The sequence below is a fragment of the Prinia subflava genome, chromosome 21 (genome assembly GCF_021018805.1).
Source record: "Prinia subflava isolate CZ2003 ecotype Zambia chromosome 21, Cam_Psub_1.2, whole genome shotgun sequence".
Lineage (NCBI taxonomy): Eukaryota > Metazoa > Chordata > Aves > Passeriformes > Cisticolidae > Prinia > Prinia subflava.
In genome coordinates this window covers 3,679,924-3,698,298 of record NC_086267.1, presented here as the reverse complement: position 1 = coordinate 3,698,298, position 18,375 = coordinate 3,679,924, and the positions used below count along the sequence as shown (strand labels likewise).

General features: G+C 43.3%; 1 protein-coding gene across 3 annotated transcripts; it reads right to left on the bottom strand.

Moving 5' to 3' along the window:
• Positions 1-245: 245 nt before the first annotated feature.
• Positions 246-10,795, bottom strand: ERRFI1 (ERBB receptor feedback inhibitor 1). 3 transcript variants are annotated; one of them, XM_063417083.1, is made up of 4 exons: positions 10,657-10,795; positions 3,547-3,743; positions 3,348-3,424; positions 246-2,798 (listed from the first exon to the last, which is right to left on the bottom strand). In XM_063417083.1, exons 2-4 carry the CDS (start codon positions 3,666-3,668, stop codon positions 1,603-1,605), a joined length of 1,395 nt encoding a protein of 464 aa, XP_063273153.1. In that variant the 5' UTR covers positions 3,669-3,743; positions 10,657-10,795; the 3' UTR covers positions 246-1,602. The 3 variants fall into 3 exon arrangements, with proteins under 3 accessions (XP_063273153.1, XP_063273151.1, XP_063273154.1); XM_063417081.1 differs by lacking the exon at positions 10,657-10,795 and adding an exon at positions 10,114-10,233; XM_063417084.1 differs by lacking the exon at positions 10,657-10,795 and adding an exon at positions 9,564-9,715.
• Between the last annotated feature and the right edge of the window lie 7,580 nt (positions 10,796-18,375).

Sequence of the window (18,375 nt, the reverse complement as noted above, 5' to 3'; positions counted from 1 at the left end):
AGACTTACAGGGTGTTTTATTGTCAGCATAGAACTATAGATCCCATGCTGCCAGGTAGTAGGGTGGAATTAAAATTAATGGTATGCAATGTGAGTTATTGAACACTTCTGCAGAAATCTTAACTCTAAATGCAAGCTGAATTCAAAATCTGTTGCCCATTTAACATTACTAACTTTGAACTTTCCAGTAAATGCAGAACTAAAATGCAATTGCATGCACTATTCAATAAAGCAAAAACCAAAATGTATCATAAATAAGTATTTTATAACTTTATTAAACTCAAGACATGACAATATTCAAAATACAAAGTGAATTATTTTTTACTCAATACTGTACACGATGCAGAAATATCAGTGCATTTCTATAGCATGTATTTCACCTTCATTTAGTTTGTACTAAAACAAATAAAAAGTAAGCTTTAAAATAGCTCAAACATCTCATTCAGCAGTTTAAACTGTAAACACCTTGTTTACTTCTGTTAGGAGGAACACATTCATCTTCTGTACCCCTGTTAATGAGCACCCTTTCTCTTGTGCTTTTCTGTGAGAGGATAAATGTAACCAAACTGAGCACAAGGAACTGCTAAGGTGGCACCTCAGTGAACTTCAGTGAATGGCTGAGGCACAGTGAGGAAAAATTAAACAGCAAGAAGCAGCATCTGAAGCAGCAAGAGATGGGACTGACACTGTTCGTAAATGGAATCATGTTTTTTTCCTCATATCCTCCTCCTCCTCCCCTAAAATACTGAACAGAAACCAGGACACAAGGCCAGCTTGTGCTGTGTTTCTGTATTTAATACAGCCATAATTTCAGACTCTAGGTGAGCACATAGTTGTTACTGCCTACCTAACAGCAACCCTGTGGCTGCTCAGGACACATTCACACATTTCTAGGATCCAGCAGGAAAAGAGCAGCAGCAGAGGCTTAGCAAGAGCTGGTCCAAGTCTCTTCTAGGAAAAACTGCAAAATTGAGCCAAGTGTGTCTAGCAACTGAATTCACAAAACCTAACTCACTTTAAAATTCTATTAGCATCAAATTAATTTGTAAGATAGATTAATCTATCAAAATGCACTTCCAATATGCCTGCCAAGTCTTGAAGTGGGTATCAGATCTCACATTTACCTTCTTATCAGACATATCCTAGTAAAAGAGGACAGTCTGTTTTCAATCCAAGACAACTCAGCAGAATTACTGTGTAAAAGAAATTTTGGAAAATATTTGATACAAAAACTGTACTGCATTACTTGGTCTGTTGTCTGCTTTATAAGTGAATCTTAAGCAAAGATCTATTTTTAGAATTTTTTTTAATAATATTGACTACCAAACATATTCATCTAGGTAGCATACAACTGGCCAACTGTGACTACTATCCCTCCATGTTTCTGCAGAATCTTTGTAGGTTTTCAGCTTACATACCAAGACAAAAAAAGTCTTAAGAAACATATTGAATATATGCAGCATAAGAGGACTTTACCATCCACTTTTCAGTTCTCAAGAGGACAAACTGCTCCTACTTCATTATCTGTGAACCGTAAGAACTTTGTAACATGATAAAGTTCAGCTCCAGCCCAAACAACTGAGCTGGGACTGTGCTCCAGACACTAAGGGGAAACCACGTAGGACAGGTGTTTTCGTTTCAGGGGACCACCTATGTCCATTCTGGGTTTTGAGTCCAGTTTTATTGGGGCTGAGGTGGCTGTGCAGTCACCAGACCAGGACTGAACCTCAGTGTTGGAGCTCCTCTCCTCTGCTTCTCTGAAGAATTTCTCATATTTGTCCAAATACGGAGGTCTCTCTGGCAGCAGATAGTAGTGTGTTGAACTGGCCTTCTTACCATTTTCAATAATTGGAAGAATGCAAGGGACCCTGTTGGAAGATCCTTCACTGTTTTGTCTTTGCAGAGCTTTGCTGCTGACATACTTGGGGTCAGGGGCGAAGCTCTGGGTGGGGGGCATGACCCCATTGAGGTACGACGGGAGGCTTTTGGGGCTGGGCGTGCGGGAGTTGCTGCGGGACAGAGGCTCCCGGGGGGGCACTTTGGGAGGCCTGTCCTCGTCACTGTAAGCGCTGGAAGCGACTTCTGCTGACCACCTTCTGTAGTCTGGCTTGAGAGCCCTCGGGGGAATGGGAACCCTGGGTGGGACCTCTGGTTTGTCTTCATCAGAAGTTGGGGATGACCTGTTGAAGTGTCCTGTTAATCTCACGATGGGTTTGTTGAGAGATCCAGCCGGTCCCGAGTGGGACCTCCGCAGGCGTCGATGCAGCTGCTGGGGGGGAGGATAAATACTGGATATGTACACGTTTAGGCTTTGTGTGGGGTTAGAATCTTCTGCTTTTGGTCCTGTTGGAGTATCAAAATACGCGTAGTTGATCTGTCCACAGCCCCTAAAGCTCCGCCGGCTTGGAGCGCTGGATTTAAAAGGAGGAAGTTCATAATCTTCTAACAAAAAGTCAGTATCTGAGCTAGTCAGGAATTCTACCTCTTTGTCAACCTCATCTGGAGTAAAGTCTTCAGATATAGGCAGAGGGGGCAGTGGCCTGCAGCTGCGATCATGAGAAGATGCAGACAGAAATTGAATTGGTCCATTTTTCATTGGCATGTGAGGAGGAGTTTCTCCAGAAACACAGCCCATGGTTAACGACAGTTTACTGAAGCCAGGAACGAGATGGTCGTCGTACCTTGGAATTGGCTGCTCATTTTTGGGACTTACGGGAGGTGGACTGGATTTCTGAGATGGGACTTGGAGGCAACTTCCAGCAATGTGGTCATTCATGGAAGCCTGGTTGGAAGAGTGCCCTAAAAAGGTGAGAAATTCTTAGAGACACTTTTCTAAGTAACACTTCAGCACATGACTCTGCCACTGCATATTTCATTTGTTCTAATGTAACAGTAAGTAATGTTTGTTTAATGTGTCCATGTAGTGAAATGCAGGTATGACAGATCTCACCTGGTTGTGGACTTATGCATTTAGTTACAATACTAGCAGATTATCTTATTGTTTTAGACCAGTGCTCCAGTTAAATGAGGTAGTTCAAGAGACTGCCAGCACAAGCAAGAGAACTATGAGGATCCCAGCATAAGCCTACAACAGAACAAGTGCTTTTTCACCAAATACTTTTTCTGTCAAAAGTGTAGTGGCAGCTCAGAGCCTCCTGTGTGCAAGGCGAACGGGAGGGGAGTGCGGGTGTGTTTTTGTCAGACTCGGTGTTATTTAGAAGCCGGAGCGGAACGGGAGCGCTCCCCCGGGCTGCCAGCAGGGGGCAGCGCGGCCCGCCCGCAGCGCCGGGGCCCGCGGGGCCCTGCCCGGGACAAACCCCGGCACTGCCGACACGGCTCGGTACTCACCAACGGGGGGCAAACGCTGCTCGGCTGGTGGGTTTAAATTGTACGTCACTGCTATAGGGTCCACATTAAAGAAAGCACTAAAAAAAAAAGAGAAAAAGGCTTTGCTGTAAATGAACCGTAGGTCTGTGCTGGTACGAGTATTTGTGAGACTCATTTCATAGACTTGAAGATGCAGTAGATAAATTTTAGCCTCACTCACTTTTCAAATCCACTGTGGGTACTCCAGCAGGTTTTCAGACTGCCCATGCCTTGACTGGTGTGAAGAAATCCGGTTTTTAAGGGGACTCTCATCTCCTGAGCAGCAACTCCTGCAGTTGACATGGTGCAGTGTTCTCTGAGGATGTCTCACAACCCTTGGTATTCAGGACTTGGCAAGTTTCCTGCAGTTTTCATTCCCTTCAGGAGAGAGGACATGAATATCAGAAATGCAAACTGATGTTCCATGTCTCATCTGAAATTTCAGTATTCAAGGAATTAAACAGCTCTGTGGAAAGGCCTCCTGTCCTAACACTTGCCAACCGGAAAACTCGACCAAACTTCTTGTTTTGAGTCTGATTGCAAAATTAAAGTACAAAACAGGTAAGTTCTCTTGAAGAACTACACTGCATAGAAAAAAAAGGGAAAAAATGTTGAGGTACTGATATATGGCAGTTGTGTATCCCACAACTTCACTTCTTGAACATGAACTACTAGTTATTCATCCAAAAAAAGTTCTTTCAAAAAGTTTTCTAGAAAATCCAGCTTCCAGTAGCTGTCTTCAGTTACATCTTTCTGCTAAAGATTTTTCAGTGTAGCCAACATGTAACAGCCTAGTCTGCTGTTAAGTATTATCTTCCACAGCCTTTGTGCCAATAAACAGAATTATTGACTACTTGAATTAGAATTCTAAAACTTCTTTTACATAAAACAGTAACTATTTTGAACTAACTTAAATATTAAGACAGTTTAAAACAGCCTCAAGTCTTCTAGCTATTTCAAACAAATTGAAATCTAGTGATTTGAAATAATCTCAGCTGAAACTGCCCTGCTGCATTCAAATCTATTTTATATGTGTGAGGAATGCTTTATCTGGCCCATTTATGGCAGAAAAAAATATGTGGGCAGTTGCTTTATGTTGAATAAGCAATCACAGTCTACAGATCAAATTGACTCACAGGACTTTGTGTAGGAAATTCATCAGGGAGGGGAAGGGGCCATTTGAAATTAGTCAGCATTCTGAAAGCAGGAGAAATTAAGTCCAAGACTATAAAAAAAGGTGTTTTCTTTCTGGGTCTCTGCTTCATCTACATAAATATCCTACATTCAGCAAGTGCAATATGGTCTGTTTAAAAAACATACAAAAAACCTACCAAACCAAACCCCATGCAAAAGTGTAATTTGTATCTCTCTTGAGAATCAATACTATGAGCATATAATATTAATGTGAATTTATCCATATCCCTCCACCAAGAAAATCCCATCTACAGAAAGTCAACCAACAACTGAGGGGTGGTTATATCAGGGCAAACATGGCAAGAAAACCCCTTCACAGTGGCACTGCAAGAAAATGCAGCACAGACACAGGAAGCAGCTTATGCTTATGGTAAATCTGCCCCAAACCAGGCATTCTATGCAGATGTGTAATCTTCCTTCACCTTTAGGAGGAAAAATCCATTATATTTGTCTGCAGCATGAGGGATGGGCAGACTCCTAAGCAGGACTGTAAACCGGGTCCCTGAGGATTCATTTGCAATCCAGCATCACTATTTGCAATTTATATATAATTGTTAGAGAAAGAAGAGCTCTGCTGTGCTCTTTCAGTTTTGAATTGTGTCCAGTACTGATCATCTTAGGAAAACAGTGGCTTCTGACTGGATGTACGTTTATGATGTGTGAGATCTAATCCCATTCTCTTTAGGAGTGTGATGGTTTTCTCAATCATGACTGAGTCAACAGAAGTGGGATTGTTTTACTCACTGCCAGATACCAAATATATTTTAGGCAGGCATTTCAGAATAACTCCAGAGAGGAGATTTTAATAGAAGTGAGCGAGGGCCAAAACAGTGTTCTCTGTATTGCACCACAGTCCCACTTCATTCAGCCCTGCTGATTTTAGTAAAGACCATGCTCTTCCTCTTCAAAAACCTCCTTAAAAGCCATCTTAACCCTGGAAATTTTTGCATGACACAGTTCAGGTGGACCTTCCCAGTAACAGGAACTGCAGGTATTTTATAGCAAAATTAAATAAAAACACAGAAGCAATAACATAGTCCTGTAAGTGCAAGCAGCACCACTGTCTTCAGGGGAGCAGCAAACTGGAGATACCCATTTGTCAAAATGAATTAAGCAGCATAGTACACATATAGCACCATTTCTAAAATTATTTAATATCAACATAATTTCCAAACAAAACATCCATCTTATCAGCTCACACTGTATTGAATAGTGATTTTTTTGTGCCTCATGAATCCTATCCTATTAGCAACAAATCTACAAAAGAAAGAAAATTAATTAAGAGAGCTTAAGGCTAATGCCTGCTATCCATTTCAATATTTCTGAAGTCAGATGCAAGTCACAAGTTAAAAAAGCACTGGCACAGAACACTGATTAGTTAGCAGATGACTGTGCTCCACCTCAGTGTGCGTACAAGATCTGACAGGACCATGAGACATTGATTATGATATAAAAAATGAGAGGAGGGGGAACAACTGCTGTAGTTTGAGAGCACAGGTAACGTGCTGGCTGTGATAACACAGCCCTTGCAGGGCTTGTTAAGAAGCCCAACCTCCACCAAATCCCACGCATAAACCTCTACTGGTAATTACTGTGTCAGCTTTCTGAATGCTGTCTAAATCTCAGCTCTCAAGACGGAGAGTTGCACAATCGCCTCTCTGAAATCTCTCTGGAATGCTAAGCTCAACATCTGAACAGACTTAAATATTTACTTACTCTAGGAAAAGGTAATTTTCACTTGTTTCAATCAGCCTTTATTTTTTTTTAAATAAAGCATAATTTATATAGCCATAAAACTTGCTTCATTCATCAATGACCTTTTTGCAAATTCATAGGAGATTTGCCTTGACATTTCCGAGTTAGGAAACTCCTCTGTGCCTTAAGCTAGGATATCAAGAGAGGCAGTGCTTTCACTAAACCACCTGGTTACCTTTTCAGTGGAGTCTAGAGAAATGATGCTTGTACTTTAAAACATGCATAAGTTTGTCTGAAGTCTGTATCTTAAGAGGGAGAAATGAGAACAGTAATTGAATACAAAGTTTGTATTTTAGACAGCATGCTCTTACCAAAGCTGAGTAGTACATATTATATTCTAGTAATTGGGTTTTTTTAAAATAAAATCTACAAAAGCCAGCCAGAATATATAAACATCAACAGTTTTCACTGTTAACTGCTGTCCCAATTCTGCCTCTTTAAAAGTTTAAGGATCTAAACTTAGCCATAAATCACATCAAACTGTATTTGCTAAAGAAAATGGACACTGTGCAGTAATGAATCCCATTTGTGTGCTGCTCATTTCCACAGAATGAGCTTTCATTCAGTTACTCTGCTCATCTGACCTACTTATGCATAGTTAATGGCATTTAAGAAGATCGAAGCACTTTTGAAGATGTTTCAGTTAGTGTTATTCGAAAGAAATGGAGTTCAAACTCCAAGTATGGCTGGTAATTTCTACAGGCAATTGCCAAGGCAATTAGAAGGTTTGGTGGAGCATTAGGAAGCTCCTGACACCCTTCCTTCCCTGTAAGGCAGGGTTAGGGTGCAAAGGAGGTACTTGTAATCCTCCAGGTCTGCTTGCATTAACAAATATCAATGATAGCAAGTATTGGAGAGGAGGTTGATATTTTAATTTATTTTTTTTCACAAAGCCAAATATACCTTCAGACTTCAACAGGATTTCAGCTCTGTGTAAGCCAAGAATAGTCAAATGTACCCATAAACAGTAGCATATCTACATAGTGAGAACTGTGGAAAGATTTTTGTGGTAAGCTGGATGACAGCAAATATCCCAAATATATAGTTTTCATACAGACACATATTAATAAATAGTTGTGTTATAACAACAGGAATGCTCTGTTTAGAAACCAAGAAGTATTTGCATGTATTTTAGCTCAACCTATTACCTATCACTAATCACACACAGAATCTTATTACTCTGTTCTCCCAGCCCCAATGCAACCAAATATTTGAGGCAAGTTAAGTTCCTAACAAAGAAAACCTCTCTGGTATGCACAGTAGACCAAAGCAGGCTCTAGAATGTTTCACTTGATGGGTATGGAATACAGAAACTGCTGTACAGATCCCTGAATGCCTGTAAAACTTTTTGACAGGTTTTATAAAGGCAGCACTCTTCACAAGGAGCTTATATACTTCTTGTAAGAAATGGGAAAGAGGGGAAGGAAAAAAATAAGACCTACTTACCCCTTTTGGGAGGGGAAGAAATGTGTCTACCTTAAATCCACAACCTATTTTTGCTCACCTTGCCACCACATTATCTTTAACAAATCTCAGAAGCAATTCACAGGAGGAGGGGCACATTTTTGCACTACAAGTCATCCACTCCAGCTAGCTGTTCCTTATTTGACAATGTGATGTAATTTCCTTTTTCTCCTCTGACTTTCTATTTAACGTAAGTACCTGAGATAGAGCCATCCCTTTTCATTTTTAAGTATTTCAGATTTCCACATATCGGACTTTAAAAACTTAGGTGCTGTTAATATACTTTGTGGAACTCCAAATAATTTTTAAAAATCTTAAAAATTCCGTTTTTCTAGTTCTCATCCCTCTGTTTTTGCAGCTAGATGAATGCTGAGTAACCAACACTTAGCAGAAACAGCCTCATGAGAAGGTTAGGTTCAATCTATTCACTTATAAATAATTAGATCTTCTTTACTATGCACCAAACCTCCACAGTGCAGTTCAGTATTCCTGAGTCACAGGCTAAAGCATGCTCAGATACAGGGCTCAAAAGGTATTTCCATTTATAGGAATTATTCTTTACAGTTATTTTATAAATGAATTACATTCTTAACTTTGAGATATTTTTCTACACATTCTGCCAACCAGAAATGGACCATTCTGTGGTAAAAAAAAGACTATGATCACTAAAGAGTCAAGTCATGGGTGCTTGCAAATAAAATTAATCCTATGGGTATACAACAGACAAATCAACTGAACAACAGACAAACTCCGTATTTAGATTGTAACAGCCAGCTATTTGAAATATATTCAAAGAACCAAAGTTCATCAAGGAGTTCAGTTAAAATTTGGGCTACCATTTCACAGTCCTACAGAGCAAATGGGAGTAACCTGTAAATTGCCAGTAGAAAACTAATAATTAAATAGCAAGACAATTGCCTTGCCTCTGCTTGTCAGATTTCAGATGCATGCTTAAGGTATGGTACTTCACCCTCCTGAAAATTTTAATGTGAATATAGACAGCTTACATTCAGGAAATAAAAATTCCTTTCGAGCTGACTCAGACTCATAACCACAGTGTTAGACACACTGTGATAAGTTTTAATTCTCTTTTCTGCTACAGAGAACTGGAACTGTTTTTCTCTGAAATAAGTCCTAAACTGCAGAGCATGGCAGACATAGGGCTTAACCAAGAACATATGCCCCCAAACTCAACAAGTATAAAAAAGTATTTAAAAAATGCAGAAAATTATCCCATATAGGTAAATTGTTAAGGAAAGAAAGCTAGGTTTGTGCATAAAGTTAATTGAGTAAATCATACAGGCGAATTGAGCAGTTTAACTGGATTACAAGCACAGTTCATAAATGCATTTGTGATGCAGAGGCATCATTCACCTGCCATTCCAGTACAGCAAAGATTCAGGTATTCCCAAAATGACCAAAGGGACCTTGTCCCCAGAGCCTTTCCCACACAGTTAATATGTAATGAGGGACTGTTATCTTTGGATCAAGCACAATAAATTTTTTTGCTTATTCAGAACATTGCACAGGGCCCTTGGTCAGAGCTCCAGTGACAGGAGACCACTGCAGTCACAGCTCTGCTGTCACAGGCTCCGCTGCCAGCACTAAAGGACACAGCGATGTCTCCAGATTTAACCACCACAGACTGGCTATTTTAGAAAATCGAGGATAAGTGCGTAATGAGGTATTAAGTCACAAAGAAATGTTTATTCTAAATTAAGCCAGCCTAAATTAGAGTGCGAAGCGCAGAGCCTGAACCCACAGTGCGGTCTCTTGTTTACTCACAGCAGCGAGAGGAGCAGCTCGGAAGCGAGTGAGAGAACACTGATACTGTTTCGGGTCAGGAAGAAAACGCGTGGCACGCCACGTTGATTTCCAAGAATGTGGCTACGGGCTCCGCTGACCCCGGGCGGGTCCCGTCCCCCTCACAGGGACTCCCGCCGCGGCGAGCGGGGCGGGTGCCGCACCGAGATCCCCCGCCAGCCCCGGGGCGAGCGGAGCGGCGGCTCCGGCCCTGCTGCCCCCCCACCCCCCTCAGCGCAGCGGCCCCGAGCGCGCTCCCGGCTCCCCCCGGCCGCGCCGCCAGCCCTCACACCCGCCGGCGCGGGCCGCGCCTCCCAGCCGCGGGCTCGGCCAACGCCGGCGCCGCGGCCCGACCGACTCGCGTGTGCCGCCCGATCCGCCGGCCCCCGCTTCTCTCCCCAGCGGCGCGGCCCGGCGCGGCAGGGACGGGCCGGCCCCGAGCCGCAGGCGGGCGGCCCCGGTGCGGCGGGCGGGCGCGGGGGCCGCCATGGCCGCGAGGGGCGCGGGAGGCGCCGCCGGGGCCGTCACTCACCCCGACAGTGTCGCGCAGCTCCGCGCGGCCGCCGGCGCCACACGCATGCGCCGCCCCAGCGCCGGTTACTGCCGCGGCGCGCGCCGGCCGCCGCTCTTATGCGGGGGGGCGGGACCGCGGGTGGCCCCGCCCCGCCCCGCGCGCCGCGCTCGTCACGGGAGGCCCTAAAGGGGCGGGGGCGCGCGGGCCCGCGCGGGCGCTGAGGCGGTTTCCGGTTCCGCCGGGCGCGGGGCCGCGGCGCTCCCGGCGGGGCCTGGGCGCGGGCGGTGCTGCCGCTGCTCGGGCCTCGGGGCGCCCTCGGGGCGCCGCTGCCTCCGCCTTGGCAGCCCCCGCCTTGGCAGCCCCCTCCGCCCCGGCCTGCGGGACCGGCCGCCTCCGGGCTCAGTGAGAGCGGCGTTCGCCAGGAAGAACCGGGGCGAGCCGAGGGACTGGCGCTTGGCCGCGCACAGCGGCGGGGAGGCAGCGCCCGCGCAGGGGACGCTAAGGCGGTGCTGCCCGGTTCTCCAGCGCTCGGCGTCCTGCCCTGGCCCTCTTTGGCTTTACCTGGCCGGTGCGCTAATCCCTCAGGGCAGCTGCCTGCTGCCTCCGGCTGCTTCTGTCCCCGCATTCCCGTTCCCTGCGGCGGCAGTCACTCGTTCTGTTCCCCGCTGGCCTGTCGCTGTGCTGTCCCCGCCGCTGTCAGGGCACCTCGCTGCCCATCTCGGCGGGCAGTCTCGCTCTGCCCTCCCCGGGCTCGGAGCCGTTCCCCGCGGGCAGCAGGGAGCGCTCGCTCTCCCGGCCCGGCCCCCGAGCGGGCGGGCCTGGGCCGCTGGCCCGGGCCGGGAGGGAGGCGGCTCCCCGTGTTCTCCCCGTGTTTCTCCCCGTCCGTTCCTCATGATTTTCTCTTGTAAACGGGTCCTGGCGGTGAGGTGGTGCCCACGCGTGTGTTGTGCAGTCCCGGGGGATCCCTGTCCTTCAGTCTTGCCGGAAGGAGAGAAAACACCAAACCTTTCACTGCTGTAGGAATTGGTCTTGTGAATGTCACTTTTCTTGAAATAGGCATATTTGTGTTGAAATAAATCCATCTTCATGTGTGGTGATTTATTTGGCATCTTGAGAAAATATGGGTGGGCTGTCACAGATTTGACAGTGTTTAGTATCTAGACACAGATTTGTGGTGGTAAAGAAACCACAGTCGTCAGAAAAGGAGGATTCAGGGTGAAAGCTGCTGTTTAAAGACTTTTGAGAGCATTTACAGGTGATGCTGTTCATTACAGCATGAACAATAAGAATCAGGCTTTTGATCAATTTTGCTCTACACTGCAATCATTTCTTTGTTGGAGAAAGAAATATCAATGTGGGACTCTTGAAACTCCCAGCACTGAGAGATGCTAACCATAGGATTAACAAAATGTGTCTTCTGTCTATACTCTTTGAACTGGAATAGTTACTGATATTTTAAGAAAGAATAATGCTTGATTTCAGTGCATGATGTGCATGTCTGTAGTTGATGACTTTTCTCTTTGGGGTTTCTTTTGACCTCTGGTGAAAGCCCCCCCATCTGCCCATGTTCTTAGGGACAATTAGATCTCCTACTGTGTATTTTTATCATAAGAACTGTTGTACTCCTGTAAAAATACAGGTGATGTGAGAAAAAAGGGCAGGGCTACAACCTAGGAGAGATTTCCAGTGTGACAAAAAGATGAAAGGTCCTCTAAAGCTGACTTTAGACACGTTATGCAGGCACGAGAAAGTGAAAAGGATAAAGGGGAAGTGGAAGCTGTCAAAAGGAAGGAGGAGAGCAGAGCGTGGGTTTGTGATTTTGATGAATTGGGGTACACTTAGCAGAGAGTGCAGGATGTTTGTGTTCTGGTGGCACTGCCTTGTGCTGAACTGTACGTGCTCAGAGGCTGCTTCCAAGTATTTGCTGTACTTCTATTGTTCTGGACTTGAAGACCGTGACTAATTATTTCTGTGGATAAGCTGGCCTTGCAACATGAGTTATCTCAAGTTTTAATTGTCCTGGTTGCATGAGGAGAAAGTAATCTTTTTTTTCTTTTACCTTTTTTTTCTCTCTTTTTATTTCTTGAATTCTGGTGTGTTGATGCACGTAGTGACTGATATGCAAAAAGCCCTAAATGTTGTAATGAATGGATACAAAGGACAAACTTGTCTTTAAAATGTTTTTCACAGGGTGTTGATGTGGTTTCAGTAGGACAAACTCCTGTAGTGCCTCTGTAGTGGAACATGAGGAATAACAGATGTTTGGCTTCTTTACTTGTTTATACCTGAGAATCTTTGATCCAGGAAAAGATCTTTCTGGTATTCCCTACAGGTGTTATTCTGTGGCCTCTGTACTTCAATCAGCAGGCGTTTTTTTTATTTTGTTAGATCATTTTGGAGTTAGTTCATGTGCACGTAATTGTATGGAATTTTTGTCTCTTACTGTTAAATAAGTTTACCTATGGCCTTTGTTCACTAAAACTCCATGCCTTGAATTTCTGATTGCTCTACTGAATAAAAACGTTTAGTAATGGTGTCACTTGCAATAGTTTCTGTGCTGACTTGAGGACAGAGAAAATTGAATTCTGCACCAACAGTTACACTCCCATTTCTGTCCCTTCTGTGCAACCATCCCATAGTTCTGTAGGCATGTGTAAACCATGATGTGTAATTTGCTAAGTGCCCTGAAGACGAGCTCCTGAGTCTTCAACACCATGGGTCATCAATTCTAATAACAAGTCTGCTAAAAACAACAGCTCAGTTATTATTATGAGAGGCCTTAAACCTCTCCCGTAGCAGGTCTGGAGATGGATAGCAGTTGATGATAGCAATTCAAAATATTGAATACTTTCTGTATCCAATAAATGAAATGTCTGAGTTCTGTGACAAAAAGAGTAGCATGGACTTTCATTCATGATAACACCTTTCATTCGAGGATTCTCTTTGCCGAGGGAATCCCAGAGATACTTACTGTCCTTTGATCAGTTGTCCTGTTTCTAGTTTGTTTTGCAGCCTATACCTTCCCAATGGTCTTAGTCCCCTTTGTGTTTCCTGTTTTCAACACTTAAAATTTTCAGTTCTCCTTCTGTTTGTTTTGACAGGAGAAAGGCATTCATGTAAAGCAGCAGCTGGAGAAGCAAAAGGCAAAATCCTTTTAGGAAGCTAGAAAATTACAAAAGAATTAATACTGAAAGACTTGATGGAAAATAATAGGTATGTATTTTAATATCGAATGTTAGATAAAGCTCCTGTAGAGTCATTCTTTAGATTGTTGTGATTTTTTTAAGCCACCTTCCATAACCAGCTTTGTTTTAGAGTAGTAGCTGCTGTGTTATTGCCTAACCATACTTATTTGTGGTAGATGCTCTTGAGCAGGCTTGGGGTTTTTTTCCCATTCTCTCTGGTAAGAATGCCTCCTTTCTGGTTGCCTGAAAGGGAATGAGTAGCTTAGACACTTTTCTTCTTGGCCTTTTTAATGACTAGAAAAGGTAATTGTGGTCAGTCATCAGAGAGGAAAAGCTTTCCTGAAGAGAGGTAAACAAAGTGCAAGTTGCATGCTGTGGTGTTAGTTTTTGCATGACTAGTTATGTGAGTGAGGGTGGTGTGGATGCACTTCTGCTGCACCCCCAGAGGTGCTCCTGCAAAGCCACATCATGTGTCACAAGTTTTTTCAAATGCAGCCTTTATGAACCCTTTAGTAAGGTGCTGCCTGGGACAAGCAAACCTAGCAAAATGCAGTGCAGAAGGTGGTTTATGAATGAGTCTTTCCCTCATGAGAAGTCCTGAATTCTGTCATTATTCAGCAGATTAAAATTCAAGACATTGGCCTTGGCTTGGATGCTGACTTCCAAAAGAAATTATCATGTGGCTTTTAGCTCTTTCTTAAAAATCACAGCCTTTGCCTCAGGCAGAATCAGGATGTGCAGAGTTGGAGTTAAACTATGCAATCCTTATGTAGTTGCATTTTATCTTACTCAGGTACTTATCTTCTGTTCTGTTTTGTGGTAATCTGGCAGAGTGGATCTGCATACGAATGTTGGGGTTAAGGATTCTGGTGGTACTCTCTGACATGAAAACATAAACTGTGTAGCTAATAAAATTCTTAATTACCTAAGTTTTGGACATGTACCACCTTAAAGTGAGGGAAAGCAACTTAAGCATGTCTATTCCAGGGGATAAAAACTAATATAAATGGGACAAATTAGAATTGCTGTAGTCTCACTGAACTGACAAGAAGTCAGACTGGTGCAGTGGCCATAAACTGATGTGCTGGTACATGAGGGGAAGAATATCTCCCAAATTACAAGCAGTTAACATTTATACTTCTATTCTTACTGTTCAGGGCATGCTGTGTGGTGTCTTGAGGTGCTTCCTGTGGGAGAGAGGAGTATAGGGAAGGGGCAGAGACAATGAGTTTAAGGCATTCACAGATCAGCAGTGCAGACACATAAAAAGGGTAACATAGGGTGCAGCTGTACAGACCTGATGCTGAAATTCAGCTTTGAACAGGGGCCATTACTCAGTCTTTGTTTGAATTGTCCCTATACAAGACTTTAAAGCAATTGGATAATGCTAATTTGCCTCTTAAGCCATCTGTAGAAGCTGACACAGATAGCAAATCTTTTATGCTTCAGGCATGTGGAAGTGGTTTGTGATGCAAACATACTATCTAAAAGTGGAAATACAGCATGGCTTTTGTGAGTTCTTGTCTGTGTACCTTGATTAGATCTCTGTCTGAATGTTGCAAATACCAGAAGTTTTACTTGCTTCAAAAACTAGTCACAGAAAGCCTGATGAAAGAAAAATCCATTAAGGCTCTAGGGAAAGTGCCTTGTATCAGACTGCTGGGAACTGGGAGAGGAAGTTGCCTACTGCCTTAAACATTTGTTTCCTTTTTTATTTTAACCCCTGCTAGGGCAATATTGGATTAGGTGGACCTTGGGATTTGGGGCAGTACAGCTGCTGTTGGAATGCATCTGTATTTTTCATTCCCTTTCATATTTCAGTCAGACTTTTCCATAATTTTCTGATTACGTAGCTGGGTATACAATGATTTATTTCTGCTTGCAAGATTCAGTTCAGGCCCTTGTCTCTCTGGAGTTATATCCTGAATCCTTTCAGGAAAGAACTATGCTGTTCTTTGAGTCTAGAGGCCATGAAGAAGCGAACAGGGTTAGGAGAGTGCTACAGAACTTTTATCAGTGTAAGGATCCCTTGTTCCCATGAATGAGGAACATGTGCATACTTTGCTGGTCAGATTTGTATGAATGCAGTTGCACCAGCCAGGTGTAGGGCAGAATGAGTGTCTTGCATTTCCAGTTTAGCCAGAAGACCCACAGAAGGGAGGAAACTCATGGGTCAGTAAAGGAGGGCTAAATTAGAGGTTAGCATATTCAAGTGTCTAGACAGCGAATACAGACATACTGCAAAATTCAGTCTGTCAGGGAGTGGAGAGTCTAGATTAAAAAGCCATTTCAAAGGCACGTTGCCTGAACGGGGTAATCATGTGCTCAGACTTTTTCAGCACATAAGCATAAGCTGAGTGAGGGAAGAGATCAAAAAAGGACACAAATATTGACAGAGAGTCTGTAGCAGCTTAGACTGGAATGGAACTCGATAAATTAAAAATAGCTGGTTGTTCACACTTGTGTTTCCCAGAAATGGCCACAGCCACATCTGTTTTCTACCATCCATTCTGTAATATTTGAACAACTCACAGAAGTTACCTCCTTTCTCCTGCTGTAGAGACACTCTTACACAGTCCTCCCAAACTGAGTTCATTCTTGCTCTTGGGCATGTAAACTGGTCATCAGGAAGGTGAGCTTCAGTCTGGTGAAATACCTGGAGCTCACTTAATCTGTTAAGATTGTGTGCTTTTAGGGCACTGTGTGCTTTTAGGGCACTGTGTGCTTTTAGGGCATTGTGGGGAGATGTCCCAGTGGAAGGGGTGCTGGGCACACAAGAGGAGCCGACTCAAATCCCAGTTTAACTGCTCTGGTGCATCCTATCTCCTCCTTTGCAGAGCCGGAGGACTCGTTGTCAGCTGATGGGCTCAGTTGTGTTCTTGTGCCCTTTAGGCACGGTATTTCACACAACTGTAGTGTTGTGCATAATGACAGTTTGGGGGAAGTTCCCAGAATCCACCTATGTGCAGTGTTAGGGTCTGCAGCACCACTCAAGTTCCTTTCAAGCCTTCACAAGAATATGTTGTATTCTGTTACCTTTGTCTACTACATTATTACTTTTTCAGGGTGCTTTTTTTGACATGGTCATGTCACTGCACTCAGTACATAGATAGATGTTGTTTTTGTGGCAAAACTAAGTGGCCTGACAACTACTGGATGCATTTGCACAGTATTTTGCAGGTTTCTTCTTCAAAACAACTGGAGCCTTGTTTTCAGGGCCAAACAGGAACACTTGAAAAATTCCTAAATATTGCTAGCATCTGTAACTGTTGTGTATTTGTACTGGGAGGCCTAGAAGTCATCAGTCTTTTACAGTCAAAATTAGACAGTAAACTTCACTGGGACTGGAAGTGATAGTAGGAGTTGGCTCTTTGTTTCTCTGTGCCTTTTTCTGTGTCTTGTTCTGTCATTTTTAGCTATTAAAGATAAAGTGCCATAGCCCATTATTTTGATAAAATCGTTTATTCATGGAGTATGTTAAGGAAATGTCCCTGTCTGACCATCCAGGAGCTGCTCTGGCAGAGAGCCCCTTGTACCACCTGAGCAGGGACCAAGGCCCCTTTGCAGCTACAAATCCACATTTCTATAGTCCCTCCAGGTTTCCCATCACAGTCTCAGTCATCCTAATCCATGGAATAATTTAATTTTGGCAAAATAACTAAACAACAAAATAACAGCTTGAGATGGTGCCTCTGAGAAGGGACCCCAAACAAAGGGGCTTTTATATCCTTGCAGTCTAAGAGTGCAGAAGTCAAGGGGTTGTGCTGCTGTCTCTGAGTGTCCCACCCCTGGCTGGGTCACGGTCCCCAGGCCCTTTGTTGTGCTAAGGGTCAGCAGTTCACCACCCCTTGCTTGGTGCTCTGGCCACCCAGAGCTCTACCTCAGCTGTAGCTGCACCCTGAGCTACCCACACTAAATGTATTCCCCAAAAATATCATCAGTATCCATCCTTGTGATCTCTACAGAAGAAAGAGTAAGCAAAAGTGGCAGCCTTTTAGAAGTACAGCAAGCTGTTTAAAAAAATCACCCAGAGAAGCTTGAAATGCCTTGTGTATCACATGGGGAAAAAAAATCACCGAGGGAAGCTTGAGATGCCTTTGTATCACATGGGTATTTTTGAGAGCTCTGAAAGCAGGGTAAGGAGATTCCACAGATTTTACAAGATTTGAAGGTGGAATAGTGAATGGCTTTGGTGAGCCAGGGAGGTAAAAGCAGTCTGAGCAGGAAGAACAGTGGGAGTAGAGCTCATCTGGTTCTCATTCTGAACCAGTAATTTCAGTGGAAAAGATGTATATATAGAAGCAGTATTTGGGAGCCTTTCTAAGTGTATCATTGTAGAAATTAATAGTTTGGTAATTTGATTCCTAAGTAGTATAAAGTTAATTATATTCATATTTAAGATTCTGTCTATGTGGGGCATGTGGAAGGGGACACAACTGTCTGCTGAGCATTTGTATTTTGAGATGTGTGTTTGTATTTGCACTACTCATCCTGTACCACAGACACCTCCAAAATTGAGACAGTGCTGGTGACCTTGCTTCTGAGGGATTTTTAGCATGTCAAAATCTGACATGTGGTCTATTGTCTCTTTATGAATGACATCTTTAATTCCAGGGCCTAATGCTGTACTCACCTGAGTGGATTTGTGCCTACTAGTAAAACATTAATTTTGTGAGAAGTCAATCTCTACAGAACCTATTGATTTTTCTGGGGAAATAGGTTAATCAACATATTTGAATTTTGGCTCTTAGAATTAAATAGCTGATAGCTATTTAAAATATTTCTTTAGAAGTATTTAAAATGTTGTCTCTAGATTATAAAAAGAAAATTAAAGGGAACAATCTGATTCTGTATGTTTCTCCACTTTCCCTCAGCCCCTCTCAAAAACTCCATGCAAAAATACTTTTTTCCTCCTTAATTACCACATTGAACTATATCAATGTTGGGGATTTTTTTCCAAATACTGAACTGAACTCACTTCTGTGTTGAAATTTAAGAAATTTATGAGAGATAGTTAATTTATGAAATTTCTTGGGTTTAATTACAATACAGAGTAATTCATGGGAATTTTGAGCAACTAAATAACTTGAGTTTT

Excerpts from the sequence above, each read along its gene's own strand:
- ERRFI1 (XM_063417083.1), bottom strand. The coding sequence starts at position 3,668 with ATGTCAACTGCAGGAGTTGCTGCTCAGGAGATGAGAGTCCCCTTAAAA. Across the intron at positions 3,425-3,546 it reads ACCCACAGTGGATTTGAAAA|TGCTTTCTTTAATGTGGACC; the intron begins GTGAGTGAGGCT and ends TTTTTTTTTTAG. Across the intron at positions 2,799-3,347 it reads GCAGCGTTTGCCCCCCGTTG|GGCACTCTTCCAACCAGGCT; the intron begins GTGAGTACCGAG and ends TCACCTTTTTAG.